Genomic DNA, 19,277 nt, shown 5'->3' with positions numbered 1-19,277 from the left:
ATCACCAGCCTAACAGAAAAGTGTGCTACAAAAGTAGAACATGTACTGCTTTTTTATCCTTTTGTCCAAAATAAGCTTTTCTTAAGATTCCATTAGATATTTTCTGGTGAGCTTCAGTTTCACATTAAAAGCTTTGAAATTTTTTCACTTCACTTGAAGACTTGCTGTCAGCACACAAGCATTAAAGTAATGAGGTTCATTAACAGCTGCTTAGAAGTATTAAAAATAACAACCAAGTTAACACAATTTAGATTTCTTAATTCCATGTTTTTGTCAAACTTTTACTGAAACCAGCTGTAATTTGCTTGACAAACCACTTGTTATTTGAGACCAGTCTTTTATTTGGATTTAATGATAATAACTATTAGTCCCTTTTGGGATGCAGAACTGCTTTGTCACTCTGTGTTTGTTTTCTAGTGTTTGTCACTGAAGCAGCAGTCTAGTTTTTTTGTTTTGTTTTGTTTTTTTACTTTCTCTCTGTCTTTTGCTCGGGTCACATGGAAGCATATTATACATTTAGAGGCAATGACCACGACGAGTTGAATGGAGCAAAAACACAAGACATACAGTGCTGAGGCTTTCAGTGGGACCCAGTAGAGTAGAACAGCCGATGTGAGTAAATGGCTGAATTATACAATAATTATTAAAGATTATCTGCCCTGGCACTTGGTGTAATGTCGCTAGTCGAGGACAGAGCTGAGACATACCAAGTGACAGAGAGAGCAAGAAGGAGAGAGGGGGATAATTGGATAGTCACAGAATGTGCCCATTTGCTGCTCTGCCTCTGTGGGTCTCTCCAAGCAAGTGCTTTTGAGTATAAATTATGAAGTGTGGATATAGTCACGCAGGCCCACACACAGTCCCACATGCAGATACATACACACTTGTAGTATGCTTAGTGTATGTCACACTGCATGCACTGTACATCCATGCAGCTGTGTCCCTGAATGCTTAGAAGCACTTCAGTTCACACTGAGGTGTGTGCATGTGTGTGGGTAAGCATGGACTCAGTATTCATCACAGAGTTAGACATTCCTTCACTTCAGTGCAAGGCTGAGAGGCAATGCATATGCACACACAGCCTCTCTCTGAGATGCACGTGCTGCTTGAAAGTGTGTGTGCGTGTGTGGGCAGCCTGCCTCTCCTGCCAGAATGTGTTAATCCGCTTGACTGCAGATCCCAATCAGGGCAAAGAAAGGAAGAGAGCGAGAGACAGAGGGAACACGAGCGAGCGAAATGCTAAAAGAGTGGCGATGAATGGCCGAGGAGAGAAAGCAAGATGGGCGGAGAAGGGGGATGCCCTTTTTTCTTTAAGCGGCTCAAGGAAGGCAGATCTCACCGGCGAGCCTCGCTGCAGGGGCTTAAGGACTCTGGGCACCGCCCCGATCCTCCTGGGTTGCAGCCAGGGGAGCCTCACGTATCGCTAAACAGCACTTGACAGCATTTGTTCAGTAAGCAACTGATTCTCTTAGCTGCCATAATAGCCTCGGCACTTCAAACAAATACTGTACGACCTCAAAACAATCCAAGGGGCAACTGGGGAAGTTTGTCCTTTTCCAGGCTTGTGCACCCCTGAGCCCTCCTCCCCCAGCACACACAGGTTGGTGATGCCATTGTTGCCCTGGACATGCTCCTCAGATAATCCTCCTTTGCTATCCAAACTCTGAGGACTTCCTGCTAAGACCTGTCATATCCTGAGGTCCTAATCTGGACTAGACGAGGTCACTGGGAGGCCTGTCCACATGTACATGATTGGTCAGCACCGGCCAGCTGATCACTCTTACTCACTCCTCTCTTACAGGACTCCACACACACAGGTCCAACTAATAAGTACCCATGCCAAGTCCTTTTTTTGGGTATATTTTGTGGAATTTAGGTGTATTGCATGACATCATTAGATTTTTATTCTGCAGATAATAGAAACTATTACAATGATTTGAAGTTTGTGATATGTGATTGACTGTTTTGTAAAAAGTTACAGTTTACAGATACGTAGTTGAACTGATTTAAATGAAAGAAAGAGAACTTAACAAAGTGTGCTGTGCTGGAAGACTGGGGGAACAGACTTACTTAAAAAATTAGATTTTCATTTCTGGCCTCAGCTGGGTTTACAGATTTGGATTCTGAGGCAAGTTGAGATGTATTTTATTGTTTATCCTTAAAATGAAGCAAAAGTGAGATGAATGTTTCATTGGTAGTTCTTTCTCTTTATTGTAAAATCATTTTTTTCTGCAGCATTTCAAGGTTAGGGCACACACAAAGATGGTTTCTATGGTGAACTTTGTTATGCCACACATTCACACTATTCTGTTCAGAACTTGAATCTTGACCTTTGTTACAAAATGATTAATAGCCTTAAAATGAAAAGGGGCATAGACTCGTTAAAAGATATTAAGGGCTGGAAGTATTTGATTGATTGAATTTGAGACTCACTTCAAGATGTAGTCACACTGTAGAGATACTTTAGTCATGAACACCTAGCCCTAAAAAGCAAACAAAAATAGGCCCATAGCATTTTGTAAACCAAACCGACCTCCTTCCCACCTTTTTGTTTAGCCCTCGTCAGTGTTTCGGCTGACAGGCTGTCTGTTGCCGAGGAGGGACGCTACGTGGTCGGCTTCCTCTGTTACCAAGCAAGTCGTCCAGAGGTCTCCAGAGAGCCAGTGAGAGTAGAGGGGCATTAATGTCATGGATAAATAATACCAGTCGGAGCTGAATGGGCTATGGCTGTGATGAGTTACTATACTAAATCGAAATCTGAAGACTAAAATTCTTAAGAAGTATACAAGTGTGCAAAAACGAGTTGTATGCTATGTTAAATGTTTGGAAGGTAAATCCAATTTGACCTTGAGATTTTTTCTTAGAATTCAACTCAAAAAGACCTTTATTAGTCCTACATAGACGAAAATGACTAGACGTGAGGGAGATTTTATGTACTGTCAGTTTTACATATTTATATACATTTACATTCCTACAACGTTAAATCTGCTTTTGTGTCTCAGACAAGTGTGTCGTAAATTCTCAACACAACAGAGCAGTAGAAATACTGGGTGTGACTAATCGTAATGAAAAATTGATATGAAACATGACTTGACAAGAAAGGGTACCTTTCTTCCTGTCTTTCTTTGTATTTTATTTGGTTAGTTCAACAACAGGTGACCTAAAAATGAATTTTTAGTCATTTTGCAGTAGCGATTTTGTGTTGAGTGGGCAGCTATGGGTTTCTTCACATTTCACAGACTGGTAGATTCGCGACGTGAGAAACAACTGCTGATCTATAATACAACATCTGAGGAGCCTGGCAGCCAGCGCTGTGCTGAGACTGTGGACACGATGTCCCATATGACTGACTGGAGGGGGCTGTGTCTGTGTGTGTGTGTGTGTGTGTGTGTCTGTGTGTGTGTGTGTGTGTGTGTGTGTGTGTGTGTGTGTGTGTGTGTGTGTGTGTGTGTGTGTGTGTGTGTGTGTGTGTGTGTGTGTGTGTGTGTGAGAGACTTGGTTCTGCAGTTCTATATGTAACATGCCACAATGGGAGGTGACATTACATTGTGCTTTGCACTGACCAGAGCTAGACAACAGGGACTCTGCCTGCTACATAAGAGCTTTTGGGTGCATACATATAAACTACACTTAAAATAATGTGAAAATGTTTTTGGCAACACAAGTAAAATTAAATTTTTATTGGTGAGTAATAGAAGAGGTTTATTTTCTAAACAAAAACCAATTGTCTGTATGAACAATGAAGCTTTTTGCTTGATATAATCAATCCTTTTGTTCATATTGGCCAATAAAAGATCCTTCCTAACGTGCTCTCATTGGAAGTAATAGGAGACAAAAAGGTATTTTATATTTTTCTGAAAATAGCATGAGTTACCTAAATCAAGTGGCAGTCTTCCAAAGTGAGTCTCCTTAGGAGTAGCTTCCTTGTGTTTATGCGGATAGTATTTCTCTGCTGAGCTGCAGCAGGATGATGGCAACACAAAGTGGGAATTTGATACTAAAATGACTGTATCTTTGGAGGATACCCATTTCATTTGTCTGACGACAGATGCTTTGTTTTGACTTCAGATAAACTTTGTAGTAATGATTGATTGATTTGTTTCCATTGCTTTTATTTGTAACGATCTTCCTATGGTGACAGGAGGGATGGTTAGAGCAGTAAAACCAGTTTCAATGTCCATATGAGAAGTGGACTTTTGTATTAAATGGGACCTATCATGTCCTTTCCAGCTCTCTGTTTTTATTCTGGAGTGCCTTTGCCTGATTTACAGTTCAAAAGAAAATGTTCACGGAGTTTAATATGAACTTCTGACACTTAACATTATATAGGAGACAGAAAATAAGGAAAAGCATAATAGGTCACCTTTAAGACCAACTTGAAAAACTGTGACCCTAGCCTTTATTGAAAGTGCATCACAAATCAATATTTAGTGTGAGAATCCTTTGCTTTTATTGCAGCTCCCTCTCTGTTAGGTACAGTTATACACAGAACTGACCACAGTTCTTCTGTGGATTTAGGCTGTCTTCTGTCTAATCCTACACTGATTTGATGATGTTGAGATCAGGTCTCCATAAGGGACAAACTATCAGTTGCAGGACTGCTTGTTCTTCTTGGTGCTGAAGATGTTTCTTTATGATCCTGACTGTGTGCTTTTGATTATTGTCGTACTGCAAAATGTTTTAATGATGGACTAAAATTTCAAGCATCTTAAGGGGCTAAAACTTTTGCACACAGTAGGTATATGTACAAACACACATATGGTGAACACAGGCACTTTTCAAAGCAGAAGTTACAAAAGACTTCAAATTTACATTTTAATGTACAAAAATAAAAACAGAAGTAGCATAAACAAAACATGCCCAACATCACATAAAAAAATGAGAAGTCAAACCAAGTGCAAATGCTAAGTCACACACAGGTCAAGATACACACTCAGACACAGTTGCGGACACAAATGTCGCCCTCTGTGAAGAAAATAGAATGAACATGACAAAGCAAAACACATTTCTAAAAAAGAAAAGACTGAAAGAAGGAAGGAGGCTGGACATATTTTAAATGTATGAATACAAGCAATCTTAAAGTACATTTGTTTAAATTAAATGCATGGAGTAGCCCTGTGACAGACTGGTGACCTGTCTAGGGTGTCCCCTGCCTTCGCCCGAGTCAGCTGGGATAGGCTCCAGCACCCCCCGCGACCCTAGTGAGGAATAAGCGGTGTATAGATAATGGATGGATGGAATGGATAAATGCATGGAATCAACAACATTTTCTTGAGAATAAGTCAAGTCTGCCCGAACATCCAATGTGGACTTTCAGCTCTTGCGTAAAGGTTTCATATGCATTCCTTAAAAAGAGAAGAAGATGAGCAGAAAGAGGAGGAAGGAGAGTTACGGTGGAAAAGCTCTGAAAAGAAGAGACAGAGCAGGGCAAAAGAGGACAGAGAGAGTAGTGGGAAAGGAACCGAAACTGATGAGAGAGAGAAGGTGAATGAGAGAACATGAGCGACCAGGGAGAGTGGCATACAGAGACATAACAAGGAAGAGACGGAGAGAGAGAGATGTTAAGGGCGGAAAAACACAGAAGGACAAGTGTGAGACTTTGCACTTTTCTGTGAGAGAGCGAGAGCTGCGTTAAAGGTGGCAGGCCGAGAGATGAGAGGGCGAGAGAAAGACAAAAAGAGAGTGAGAAGAGAGCAGCGGCAGCGTTACATGGAGGGCTGGAAGCAGAGGGCGGGCGGACAGGCGGGTGGGCGAGCGAGCTAGAGGGGAAGGAAGGGAGGGAGGTGAGGGGGGCGGGGCTTATGAGCAACCGCAGCCAGTTAGAGGCCGGCGTGGTGCTCTGCAGGGTGAATCTTACCCTGGCAACACAATAGAGCGAGAGAGAAAGGGGGAGAGGGGAAGCGAGTGAGAGAGGGAGACGGCGGACAGGTGAACAGATGGCTGACTGACTGAGAGACAAGCTGATCAGTGCACTACAGAGAGAGAGTGTGTGTGTGAGAGAGAGAGAATGTGATTGTATTGTAATGTACCACAAAATGTTCACTGTGAGAGAGAGTGGGAAGACAAACACAGAAACTGGGAGAGGGAGAGATGCCCATGTTTGCACTGTAATGTTCACAAAATATCAGTTGAGTTAACATGAGACAAAGAACGAGAGAGACTGCGATGTCCAAGAAATGTCAAGTGCATGCGAGAGCAAGTTGAGACCATGTGAAGAGGAAGCATACTGTACGTCTGTTTGCATCCAATTCAAACTGCTGAACACAGGGTAAAAATAAATATTTGATCTGTAAAGATCTGTCCAAATTTAAAATGTACTGCTCATGCCTTGTGTTCCACCGTTGAGCGCTCATACAATGCACTGCCACTCTGATCTATTTCATGACCTGGTTCTTTGACAGAAAATGAAATAAACCAGCCAACCAAATTGATAGTTGTGACACCAAATTGTGAAAAGTAATGCGCAGAAACATTTAGGATTCAATACCACAGACTGATCAAATGGTGGATAAAGGTGAGGTTGTTTGCCAGCTATGTAAAATGCAGCTGACTTACAGAAACGACACTGCACAAATACTGCAAATGGATAAACAATGTCCTTTTTAGAGCTTAAACCTCTTTTGAATCGATATAATAAATTAAATTTCGGTCTTTATTGACCTTATATTGCCCCTTGGAAAAAATTATTGTGGTGTCATAGTTACTGCCACAGAGAAACTGAAGTGCCCATTATATAAATTACAGTATATTTGCAATGAATAATAGCAAGGTTCACAAAGTGCACAAATTCATACAGTCAAAAAAATCTACTTAATAATAGCTAAATGTCAATTATAAGGTGACAGACTACTGCAAAGCTGTAAATGTTGTCTTACTTATAAGATGAATAAATACAAATGTTTGGTAAAAAAAACTTATAGTCATTATAGCAGAACAGGAACACTGATCATACTGTGTTACATATTTACATGTAATATGTGTCTTCGCTCAGTGGCACTAGACTTTTTGAAAATTTGATAATTTTAGTTAGTCTTTCAGTTTTGAGAGTGAGCACATTTTAGGAAAGTCGGGGCATTCTTGGAATTTTGTCCACAGCCAAAAGACTTTTCTCCTCATCTTGGGTCTTGTTTTCATAGTTTTCTGTAGAATTTTTCTCATTAATTTTACTTACCAAGGTCACTGCTGAGACTTTAGAGTGCTAAAATAAAGGCTGACAGATCAAGAAACATGACTAGTCAGACAAATATGAAGCAAACCTTTATGTTAGCCGAGCATATTTGAAAAAGGATAATTTGTTACTCATTCCATTGTGAGCTTCCATCACTTGGTTTGGATGTATAAAGAGAACTGGACACAGTGTACCAAGATGGCTCCCTGTTCATACCCATAAAGTTTCTTGCTTTGACCTCCTGCAGTTTTATGCCCATTGAGGATGAGCATTAGTCTTTGTCAGAACCGGATCACTTCAGCTAGTTCCTTCCACAGATAAATGAATGACACAGAATATCTCATATATTCAGCTCTTCAGGACTTTTGGCACTTATTGGATCTGAGTGGCTTGAATTTCCAATGCATGTGCTTGTATTGTTCTTGCTGTTGTCGCAGATCTCTCTTTTTTGATTAAAAATTTATCATAACCAACAAAAATGATGCCCAAAACTATAAAGGTAACATCCAAGTGTTAAAAACAAGAGCAGTATCCTTTTGCTTTAGAATTAGATTTAGGTTATGGTTTGGGTTAGGCATGTAGCTGCGATGGTACATGTTTGGCTTTGGAAATGCCAGCGCCAGAATTAGGTCTTTGCTGGTATACAAGCACAAATGTGCGTCATTACATGTGAACAGTGCCCCATTACAGCTCCAGTGTGTCACAGTTTTGTTTGCAGGCTTTTTATTTGTTTGTGTCCAGACAGCGGGAGCAGGAGGTCCATGCCTCGATCCCATATTCCACGCAGCCGTCTGTCACATGCTGTTATTGTCATGTTGAAAGTGATTGTTTTTATTTCATTTTATTTCTCCTATGGTTCTTTTGTTCTCTCAAATTTTAGGTCAGAGCACACACATTTCAGCACACCAACTGTGACAACATGGTGTTTTCTATGAACTGTGGACAACAAAGCGTGTGGCGGCGGCTCCAGCGCGTTAAATTTGCATTAAGCTTCAGATCAGAACGCTGACTTGTTCTGCTGAGACTGAACAGCTGAATCAGGCGACTGTCTCCATGTTGGAACAAATCTTTCTAATAACCAGTTTCTGTGGGTAGATAAAATGCAGCTCTGACACTGCGATAATAATAATGGCCTGGAGTTTTAATGAGATTCATATCAAAGAGCGCTATTGTTATTAACACTGAAAGTCTCTTTACCCTTACATCCAAATGGCATCATTACCCTCTTGCCCTCACCTGTTTTGAGGATTTAAGGCTAATTCATCCAAAATGAAATGAATCTCTGTCTCTGCCTCCTCGGGGTTTAGTCTGAAGCTCTTGCAGGTACAAGCTCCCGCCAGCTCCACTTCCGAGGCTGAATTGCATGCAGTTGAATCATTCTCACTTAGGAGTGCACAGTGGGAGTCATTGAGCATGTGCTTATGTTTTAATCAGACTAGACTGCAGTCACACTTGACACAGCAGGTGGTTGTTAATTGAAGAAAATATAAGGTGTATAAAATATCACATATGATCTTCGAACGGTTTGTGTCTTATAGATATTCTATTAGATGATACCATTAAAAAATTCCTTCCTTTTAAGTTTCTTCTGTAGTTGAGTCTCAAAGGACACCAGCGGTTTTACACATTTTAGCTTCTGAACTGCAAATCATGTACACTAAATATTTTTGCTTACGATTTTCCAATGCATGCTGTGCAGTTTTAGATTTTTTGGGATGTATTTTCTCACCATTTCAGACACTGTTTGTTTTCTAAATGATATGAAATAAGTAGAGCATAATCAGCTGTTCCTGCTTGGTTTTTCCTGATTCAAATGCAGTGATGTGTCTTTTTTTGTTTCAAGGTATGGATCATGATTTATAATAATTATAGAAAGCAGATATTTGTTAATAAGTTGGAATATTGTACGAGAACAGTATTTTTTCTAATTTCTTTTAGTAAAATAGGGCTTTTAGGACTCAATTAGATATAAACCAACATGATAGGATGATGGAGATTTGCTTTGCTGTGTAGTATAGTTTATTTCCCTCTTCTGATAGATTTCAAGCCGAGGGATTTCTTCCTTTTCGCACCACTCAGGGCTAAGGCTTGTAGTTGGACCACAGAAGGTTCTCCAGCTCCAGTTTAAGATCCATTTTGCAGTGAGGATCTATCGCTTGGCTCTGTGGTCAAGGGCCCACCAGGCAAAGCTACTTAACAGCAAATCTTGTTTAGCAGAATCCTCTCAAAAGAAGAGCCTCTCTATCTCTCTCCTCAGACTCCCTCTTTCTCCTCTCGCCCTTTCAAAAGAATGCCAACACTGACACAACCTGACTGCCGTTTGCTGCAGTGCTAACACCACAGTGTGCTTCCTAGCTCATCTTTTACCGCTTTGCTTTGCTTTACCACTTTTCTCAGTGCAAACCTTCACACCAATTACTAACACTGTTGATTAGCCGATATGTGCAGAGGTGTGATGCCTCCTTCGGTCTTTTGACATGCAGCTTGGGTTTATACATAGTTTGTAGCCCTGTGCTAGTGCCACAGGCTGCTATAGTCGATTCTGGACACTTTGTAAAAATTGGGGGTGTTTTCTTAAGCCACATCTTTTGATTTCAAAGCTTTCCTCGTTTCACCCTTTTAAACCATGACTCCTGTGAGAGCACCTGCTGGGTGAGCAAGTGCAAATTCAGTGGTAATAACTTGCTTTTACGTGGGCAGCAGATGTTATGAACGTTGACCTCAGAATTCGATCGAGGATTATCGAAGGTTGAGAATGTGTTTTCTGTAAGTCAGTCTTTCTACTTGTAGAAGATACTGCTAGAAAGAAAACACATTTCATGTCATCATCGGGGTCAGACTGTTGCATCTGACCTCAACTGCTTCATTTTTATACAATGAACAGTGTAGGAGTCTTGCATATGGTGCAATCAAGATGTTCATTTGCGTTCGACAAATGAAAATGGTTTCATTAAGTGTGTTTAAAAATCAAAGTGGTAATTCCAAAATGTGCATGATAAATGAAATGTAAATGTGCCTCCTCCTTCTCCTCCTCTACCCCTCTCTGACCGCTTCAGACGTTGCGAAAGAAAGGCTTTAATGGCTGCAACAGCCCTGAGCCCGACGGCGACGACTCCATCGACCAGAGTCCGCTAAATGACCGCAAGACTGAGGACCTGGACAGCCTCTTCAAGCGCTACGGCGTGAGTACCATCACACTTTGTCACCTTATCTAACCTACCCTTTCTTCTTCTTCTCTTTCTCTATCTACCTTCCTCTCTCCCTCTCTCTCTCTCCCTCTCTCTCTCTCTCTCTCTCCCTATCTCTCCATCTATCTATCTCTGTCTGCCTTCTTTTTCTTTTGTTTGGGGAACGAAGGCTCTGAACAAGAAAGAGCACCGGGACTCTGAGAGCCCAGACCCTGAGGAGCCCTTCTCCCTCACCCCCCGCACTGAAGAGAAATACAAAAAAATTGACGAGGAGTTTGATAAAATGATGCAGAACTATAGGCTGTCAGTGAGTACCTCCCACCACTCTGTGTAACCCTGCCCCCTCCTCATGTTGGTACCTTGCTGCTGCTGCTGAGCGGACAACCAGAGGTTTCCAGCTGCTGATGGCGGCCTGACTACTCACAGAGCACTCGCCTTCACCATTCCCTGCCCTTTTCCCCTTCTCCACTTCACCTCTTACAAACAGCACCTATCACCACCCACAACCCCCCCACCCACCCACCCACCCCCACCCCATTGATGGTGTGTACCTGAGCGAGAAATGTAAGGTAGAGCAGCCAAGTTGACTGACTCAAGGGAAAATTTTTAATATTGGAGCTGCAACTAATGACTATTTGCCTCAGTATATGATCTTAAATATTTTATGGCTTGCTCAATTCATTGTTTGGCTTTGAAAATGATCAGCAAATGGTGAAAAATGTCTGTCAAAACAATTCCTGTCCATAACAATTCAAAATCCAAAGATAATCCTCTTCCAATCACTTAATAAAAGTTGATTAATTGTTTGAACTTTGCTTAAAACTCACAGAAAAAATCTTTATCTTCATCATCAAATCTTTCAAGACCCAAACAATTTTTGAAATATCTTGTGTGAAAACAGTAAAACATAGTCTCTCTCTTCAGCCAAACTCCTTCTAAACTCCTAAAAAGATGAGTAAGATGTAAATTTTTTGCCATGCTGCGGGTGCGTAACTTTGAGAGTAAGACAGAAAGAACTCTTTAAAAAGAAGCGCAACACCAAATAGGGCATGCTTTACTGTGATTATTCATCTGAAGTTATAGTTATAGTCACAGTGAAGAGCGTCCTCAGGAGTATTATGATTTTAATACACTGTTTCTCATGCTTCTGCAAGTTCACTAATGTACAAGAATAAACAACAGAGGGCGAGGAGTGCTAACTAGGTCCCTAGTTTTCACAAAAGTTGGCATAGCAACCGATATTGCGAGGGGAAATCATGTTTTATGGTAATAATCAACACGTTAGGAGCATGCCTTTGAGCAGTCAGACTGCTTGGGTGAAAGTACCAATTGTGTAATACTGAGCAACATTAAAGAAAGAAGTGTGCAATTGCAGATGTACTGTATGCACTGGGGCTGAGAGTATTCGTGACATCATTCAGATAACACAAAGAAAACCGGGGTGCAGCTGCTAACTGCCTGTTATTAACAGTATTACTGAGGTCAGTTTAGTCCTGGTGTAGTCCTGCTCCTTCGACTGGATGTGCTCCTGACATTATCCAAGTTCTGCCTCCTGACTGGCTCTCTGCCAAGCCCCTTTTACCGCTCCGCTCCTTTGCCAATTTCTCTGTGATTCATTTTTTCCTCTGTGCTCAATAATGCCATTAATGTCACTTTAATGAGTAGCACTTAATTTACAACCCCTCTTCCTGTCTGCCTGCCCCTCTTATTGGTCACTTGGGATGGGACACAGTCACATTGAGGTGCTGCAGGAGAGTTAGGCAGCAGATATTCCTAAAATCGCATTTGTGGCATTATACCTTAACGGAAAAGGCTTTTTTTCCCCTACTTTTTGTCATCTTACTTATAGTTACTTGTAGTTATTGTTGTAATCGGGATGGTGTGATCATGTAAAGAAACCACACCTGTGTTTCCTACAGCTATGCAGTTAGCTGGGGTTTGGGTTTAAAGGGATAAAACATAATATTTGTACCTGAAATAAAAGTGAAGATTCCAAGAATGCTCATTTCAGTCATCTGTTTAAAAGAACTATGTCACTTCATGGTACTGTGAATCAGTCAAGATGATGGTCAGAACTACATAGATAAGACCCAGATGGTTAAAAAACACTGGACTTTTCCTTAAACGTATAGCTACTGCAAATCATTGTCAGACACTAATTGTAATACGCGAACATCACACATACATCAGATCAGACTTAACAGAGCAAACGAACCGCCTCTCAGTTTAATCAGTTCAATGAATTTCTCTCCTCCTGAGTTTGACCCAGCCTCTGTCAGCCTCTCTATGCTGTGTGAGCTGACATGGCTCTTAAAAGCTTTTCTCAGATGAGAAAACCACAGCAGAAGAAGAATAGAATTCAATCTACCACCCCTGGAGAGCCGCAGCTCCTGGCGCATGTCAATTGGATGCGAGTCGAACACTACTAGTGGGTAGTTGCCCCACAACCACGCTGCCCCCAAGTGTTTCAGACGGCTCGTCTACCTGCCTGGTTTGCCCAGCACACCTTTTACTGGCAACAAGCAAACGGGAAGCATACAGCACCACCCATCACTCCTCCCCTCACCATCATAATCCCCAGCATGACAGCTAGGGGCCGGGATATACAAGCTTAATCCCACTTGTACTAAAATACCTCCTGAGGTAGAGAGAGAGTGGTGAGGGAGAACGGGCAGGACACTTGGCTAGACGAGCCCTGAGCTAACGTATCTGTTCCTGTTACACTGGCACTGTGGTAGGCGAGAAAAAAGGGAGCTTTTTTTTTTTTTTTCTTCCTTTTACCGGAGGGTCCCTGGTTTGATCCTGTTCTGGCTCTGAGATTCTGGGTCGGGAAATTGAATAAGAAATAGATTTCTTCCTTTTAACAACCACCTCCACGGTGCCCTTGAGCAAGGAGCTGAATGTTTTGTCTGAACAGACTCAGTATGAATATCAAAAGTATGACATGGTGTTAAACTGCTGCACAGTTAATCACATCCAGTCTAGTTTTCAGATTTTTGGCTCTCAATAATCACCAAAATTTGCCAATATAATTACACTCTAAAAACCATTTAGTATTTGGTAACGTGATAAATTAAGGATTTAATTTTTAACTCAGATTTGGTGATAATTACTGTGAGTAGTCTTTAAAGTTCACAATAAATCAAGTCTTTATGATTACAAAATGCATTTCAGATAATTAATAATGAATACTCCTGAAAGGTTTAATAATTTTCAAAGAGAAAAACCAGCAGCTATAATTAAGTTGACATTACTGCCTGGTTGTACTATGCTGTCAGCCTGCATTCATACATATGGATAAATAAACTTGCCTCAGTTGAATAATATAGAGTCATACTGAGCTCCATTAATACACTGTTAGTATTTTATGTCTCCTGTGAGGAGAATTAAATAGCTATTTAGGATTATGTTTTCATAAGCAAACATTAACGTCCTTAAGTATTTTATATATATATATATACATATATATATATATATATATATATATATATATATATATATATATATATATATATATATATATATATATATATATATATATATAAAAATATAAAATAATTTGTTTATTTTCCTATGCATCGCATTTATGTGCTAGGGGACCTTAATTAATTTCACACCCTGAAATCATTAGAAATCTAAACATTCATATTAATAGTTTCTGTTTGGAGCTGCAGATAAAATGTTTTTTTATTTGAATGGACCTTTTAGAGAAACTAGACAGCGAGTCACTCACTTCTCTGTTATTCAGATATTAGTAGAATTCAACAGGGGTCAGAGTAAGAGAGTGACAGAACACACTAACACCCAAGTTATTGGTCACCTGCTGTGAACTCTGAAGGTCATCCAGTTTTCCAGCGTTGCCTCCGTGTTCAGATCCACAATTACAAACAAATAAAATGCAACAATCCTCAAGTTGAAAAAGGAAAATAGAAAAAAAATACTTTCAAAGGCTTTCAGGACAGAGGGAGGGAAAAGAAAACTAGGCCATGAGTTTAATTCATTCTGATTTACCCTTGCATCCAGGAAACACACCCTCGTTGTGTGAGCTCCTCTGAGGGAAAATAGGTTAGCTTTCTCTCCGCTGTTTTTGTTCTCCTCATGCAGAAGAAGCCTTGAGCTTCCTCACATGAGCCCTCAGAAAAGCTCCTAGTCAATTATTTACCTAACAGGTTCTTTTTTTTTCCCTTCACGGTTCCTATCCATTGTGCTAAATCTGCAGGATGATGGGCAGTACCCAGTTAACCCTGATCTCTGCAATGCATTGGTGTTAAATGGAGTTGGAATTTGTCCCTAAAACAAAAAGTTTGATTATAAAAACTCTAACCTCCCATTCTTACCATTGAGGCCTCACTGTCATCAGTGTTAGTTGTTGTCCTGGATACAGATTTTTTTTAGCAGTTATTTATTTACTCATTCAGAATTTCCATTTCATTATATATCTTCAGGTGTTTTCTATATTATTTCTCTTTATTTTCTCTAACTTTATGTAGTTTAAAAAGAGTGCAAGCAGCAGTTAAACTAACTTCACCGTGTGTTGAATGATCAGCTGCCAAAATTCAAAAACATCCATGTTGGTTTAGTTGGTTTTAGACATGAGTAGTAAGACGAAAGTTTATCTTGAGGGCAGAGGATCAACTACGCAAAAGGTGATCAGTTTTATTCCTTCGTTATCTGTTAAAATGACCCTAAACCTGTACTCTGTTTGTAATCTACTCTCAGTAAGAGGTAAACTGTGAGATATATCAGGCTGTAAAAAAGACATCAGTCCTCCCCCCTCAAAGCCCTGTGAGGATAAATCCTTTCTAGTGCTGTATGCTCCGAGTTTACACACCTCCGCCCCCCTTGCATTAACCCCACCCCCACTCCCCATCCACCCCTCCATTTATCCATCCCTTCTCTTTACCTTCTGCTTGGCCAGTGTGCAGTGGTGCAGTGCTGTTAGCTGCTATCTTCACTCTCCCTGGTCACCACTTACAGCTCCGTCTGTACACTCTCCTTTGCAAACCTCCTCTTTGCATTCCGATGGCTGATTTTTAAATCTCAGGCAGTTGGAAGGTTTCTTTAACTAGTGGTTTCAAGGACACAGCTTCTCTTTCTGAATAATCTAGAAGTATTATTGTGGAAAGAACTGTGATTTAGTGGTAGTTTTAGTGAAAAAAGAAGCAGCCTTTTCTTGATTCACTGTCTGCATGAGGAAAAACTCTGAAAGTTGGATGAAGTATGGAAGAATAGACTATAAATTCATTGTATATTTTTATTCGTTTGGGTTAAGATCAAAACCTAATTTTCCTCCTCATAATTAAGGTCAAATTCAATAGTTCTACCCTGGAAACTTTGTTAACAGTTATTAGTAACTTAACTGGAAAATATGGACATTCAAAATGAAGTTTTACAAAATACAACATCATCTGCTAGAGTTTTAGTCTCTTCTAGGGCTCCTCTTTTTTCTGTTCTCTTTCCCTTACTGGCTATCTCCAAAATAAAAGAAAAATTACAAAACATTGCAGGAGAAGGAAAAGAGGTAGAGATCAAGGGCAGGAAGGTGCCCTCGTCCTCTTCAGCGTTAAACTGGGTCCCAGGCAGTTTGAGTACAGTACAGTGCAGCACTGGCCCACATTCTATATATAGAAGTCCTTATTTCAGATTGAGTTGGAACAGGGTGAAATGGGTCGGATGGCTGGACAACTTGAGGTCCTTGCCCTTGATTCTTCAACGCCCTGGGCTGTCTGGTCATCTGCCTTCATCATCTCAGGTGATAAGGTAGATAATTAAAAACATGAAGAGAATTAAAAGTTGTAGTGAAGAAAAGCAGTATGTCTTCAGTGTGTAGTAAACATTAGTAATAGAAGGTAGCCTTAAAAAAGGTTTTGATAAGGATATTTCTTAACGATGATGAACACTTGTCAGTGGAGGTGGTGGGATTTTGCCAGATTATGACGTGCATGCTATGAAATGTCACCAATAACTAAACACAATAACCTGCTGCTGCAACAAGAGTTTTAACCTGGCATGAGACGTGAAAGGCGACACAGCTTTTTGGTCTTTCCACCAAGTCACCTTGCATGCTCAAACTGAGAGAGCAAGTGAGTGAGTGTGTGTGTGTGAGAACGGGATTTGATTTATGTGTATGTTTGGCTGTTTGAAGAGTTAATTTCCAAAGCACAAAACAAATCCTTTTGACTTTAAAGGACGGTTTCCGGTGTTTTTGCATATTTTTTCCCACTGAATACAAATTGCAAATGCCTGACATGTCTGATGATACTGTTGGATTGATTTCATGGTACAAGGGAGAACCTTGACATGAAAACAAATGATGACAAATTGTTCACTGTGATGGATTACTGATCTCATTCAGGTTTCAAAACATTCAAGTCCATTTTTAAATCTTAATGGCATGAATTGATATCCATGACTAACTGGACAGTTGGGGATCAATCGTAAAGAGAAGGATTTTCTTTGGTGAAATAGACACTAATAATGTAAAACATTCAGTCAATGGGATGAAATATGCAAAACCTATTACATACATGTGATAAAATGTATTATTTTACATTCAGTATTCAGTCTGCAGAATTCAATTTTTAGTATTTTTGCCATTATTTTAGCTACAATTTAGATCGTGAAACGTGGTTGCTACACTGCAACGTTTTTATCAAGTTATTTTGCCTTTCTGCATCAGAGTGAAGTCATTTCAAATGAAAATCAGCTTGTTTCAAGTATTTTCTAATGTTTGTGCATACTATTTTTATTATGTAGTGATAATAACAACAGTAAAATATTTCTGATGAACCTTTTTGGTTTTTTTCAGTTTTTAAAAGAATTTTGAGCTCACTGTGCAAAAACTGTCTCAGTCTTACAATTAATATATCAATCTGTTATCATTTTGAACTCTTACTGAGCCCCTACAATTTAACTTTCCTTATAACAAGTGTAAAGCACCAATCACTGCAGTAAAATTGCTTTTGCCGTGAAAAGTTTTTGCTTGAATACCTTTTTAGAGATTCATAGAAATGATGATTTGAAGTTAGGCTGCTGCACAAGAGATGACTTAACAAAAATCTTCAAACAATGATTGATGTAGACAGGCTGATTATTCATGTTTTGTGTGACTCCGTGAGACAAAAGTGATCCAATTGGCAATGATAGGCAGATGATGCAGACTTTAGCAGTGATAATCGTGTCTTTCCCTTTACATAATATTGTTACAGTTTGCATAGTAGAGCATTAAAGTTTGATCTTGTTTTGGAAGGACTCTTCTTGTTGTGATTGGTTGTGTTGGGATGGCTGTCTGTGTGCGTACGTGTCACCTGCAGGCTTGTTTGCACTGCTGCTGATCACTAACGGATCACCTGTCCATTACTGTACATATATATGTGTGTGAGGGTGGGTGAGGGTAAATATCGCCACACTCTAACCGCCTTCCTCCTGTCTCTCCGCCAGTCTACGGTCCCACAGCCGGCCTTCTCCATGCCAGTCACCGTGCCGGTATCCAATCAGAATGCGGCGGCGGCAGCAGCCCTCCAGTTCAGCAACAACCCTGCCGGCGCCCTGGTCACCACCACCTCCTTTGTCACCTCCACCCTCACAGATCCCCGCCTCCTGTCGCCACAGCAACCAGCTCTGCAGAGGAACACCGTGTCACCCGGGTTACCACAGCGACCAGCCAGCGCAGGTAAGAGACAGGGTGAAACAGCTGGAGTGCTTTGGTTTCTGTGCTGCTCCACAGCACATTTGTAGTTGTGTAAATCAATAATCTGTGGCCTTTTTATATACAGAAATGCTCAGTTTCAATACTAGTAGCTGCTTGATCAAACCTCTATAATATGGTTCTTCCATTTGTGATTTTGGTTTTCTGCTTGACGGATCCTCTGATGCATAGCAACTGATGAGTTTTGCTTTTCTGAAAACAGCAACTGCAGTTTGAGGAAGAAGAAAGAAGCTGAACTGACAAAATCTCAAAAGTTCTTGAAAAGAAAAATGGCTTTAGACTGCCACCCACACTATTTGATTGACAAGTGTTAGAGAAAATTTTCAGAAATGAAGATACTTAGATTTCTTTTGAAATTAACAGTTTATAGATAGGTTCCAATTGTTCATTAGTGAATTCTGTCAGTGTGTGAAGTTACTTTCTATGGAATAAAAATCTATATGTTTAATGGGACACAACTTGCCACCATATCTCACATCACCAGATCACTGATCCGTCACACATTTCATCAAATAATTACTCAGCCTCAATTATTTGAGCATTTAGGACTTTAACTCGACGTAACTACATGATCACTGCAAATGCTGTTTATTTGGGTCATACAGCGTTGATTGCTAATTAGCAGCATCTGTCAACACTGTTATGTATATGCGGCTCAAATCACTGTTTGAACTGCTGTTCCTCTGTCAGTACAATTGCTGTGTGTTCAGCCTACTCTTTGTACACTTTCATAATTGTCATAATTTTCTAAATGCCCCCTTTGACATTGAATAACTGTATTTCTTCTCCACAAAGCAATCAGTTCACAGACCAGTATTTTGACATCTTCCATACATGTCAAAGTGCTGATTCCTGAATGTCTGAAATGATTTGAGCCACCTTTATAGACATGTTTGTCAAGGTGATATCGCTAGTTAAAGACCTTTTTCATAAGGTGCATCCTCTGTGTATAGAAGTGCAGTTTATGTAACAGCAGGGATAATCAGAATTTTCTGAGTTGACAAGCAGCAAAATGACCAAAGAAGTCAGTCTGCGTCTCTGTATTGATGTTTTGCCCAGCCTGCATGCTCAGTCAGTCCGGGTAACTCCTGCTTGCTCAAATAAGTGCACACTGCTTATAATGACAGACATCCATCACTTCTTTGACTGAGGCTGGTACACTCCTGCATGCGCTCGCTGCCTCTGTGTGGCAAACCAATCCTTCACCCTCTGA

The 19,277-nt window shown here is 40.3% G+C and overlaps 1 protein-coding gene across 14 annotated transcripts in view; it reads left to right on the top strand.

The window, feature by feature from the left end:
* Positions 1-19,277, top strand: part of mef2d (myocyte enhancer factor 2d) — a 114,056-nt gene that overhangs the window by 54,031 nt on the left and 40,748 nt on the right. For 10 of the 14 annotated variants that reach the window (XM_035940818.2, XM_035940817.2, XM_023293877.3 and 7 more), the window contains 2 exons: positions 10,526-10,663; positions 17,797-18,028. In XM_035940818.2, the coding sequence (XP_035796711.1) occupies positions 10,526-10,663; positions 17,797-18,028 (370 nt within the window). Of the gene's footprint in view, positions 1-10,224; positions 10,351-10,525; positions 10,664-17,796; positions 18,029-19,277 lie in introns of all 14 variants that reach the window. The other 4 variants (XM_023293886.3, XM_023293892.3, XM_035940821.2 and 1 more) reach the window with 2 other exon arrangements.

The sequence above is a fragment of the Amphiprion ocellaris genome, chromosome 9, assembly GCF_022539595.1.
Source record: "Amphiprion ocellaris isolate individual 3 ecotype Okinawa chromosome 9, ASM2253959v1, whole genome shotgun sequence".
In the NCBI taxonomy this organism is placed as follows: domain Eukaryota; kingdom Metazoa; phylum Chordata; class Actinopteri; family Pomacentridae; genus Amphiprion; species Amphiprion ocellaris.
Note: the sequence above shows the minus strand (reverse complement) of the source record. Positions and strands in the feature narration are given on the sequence as shown.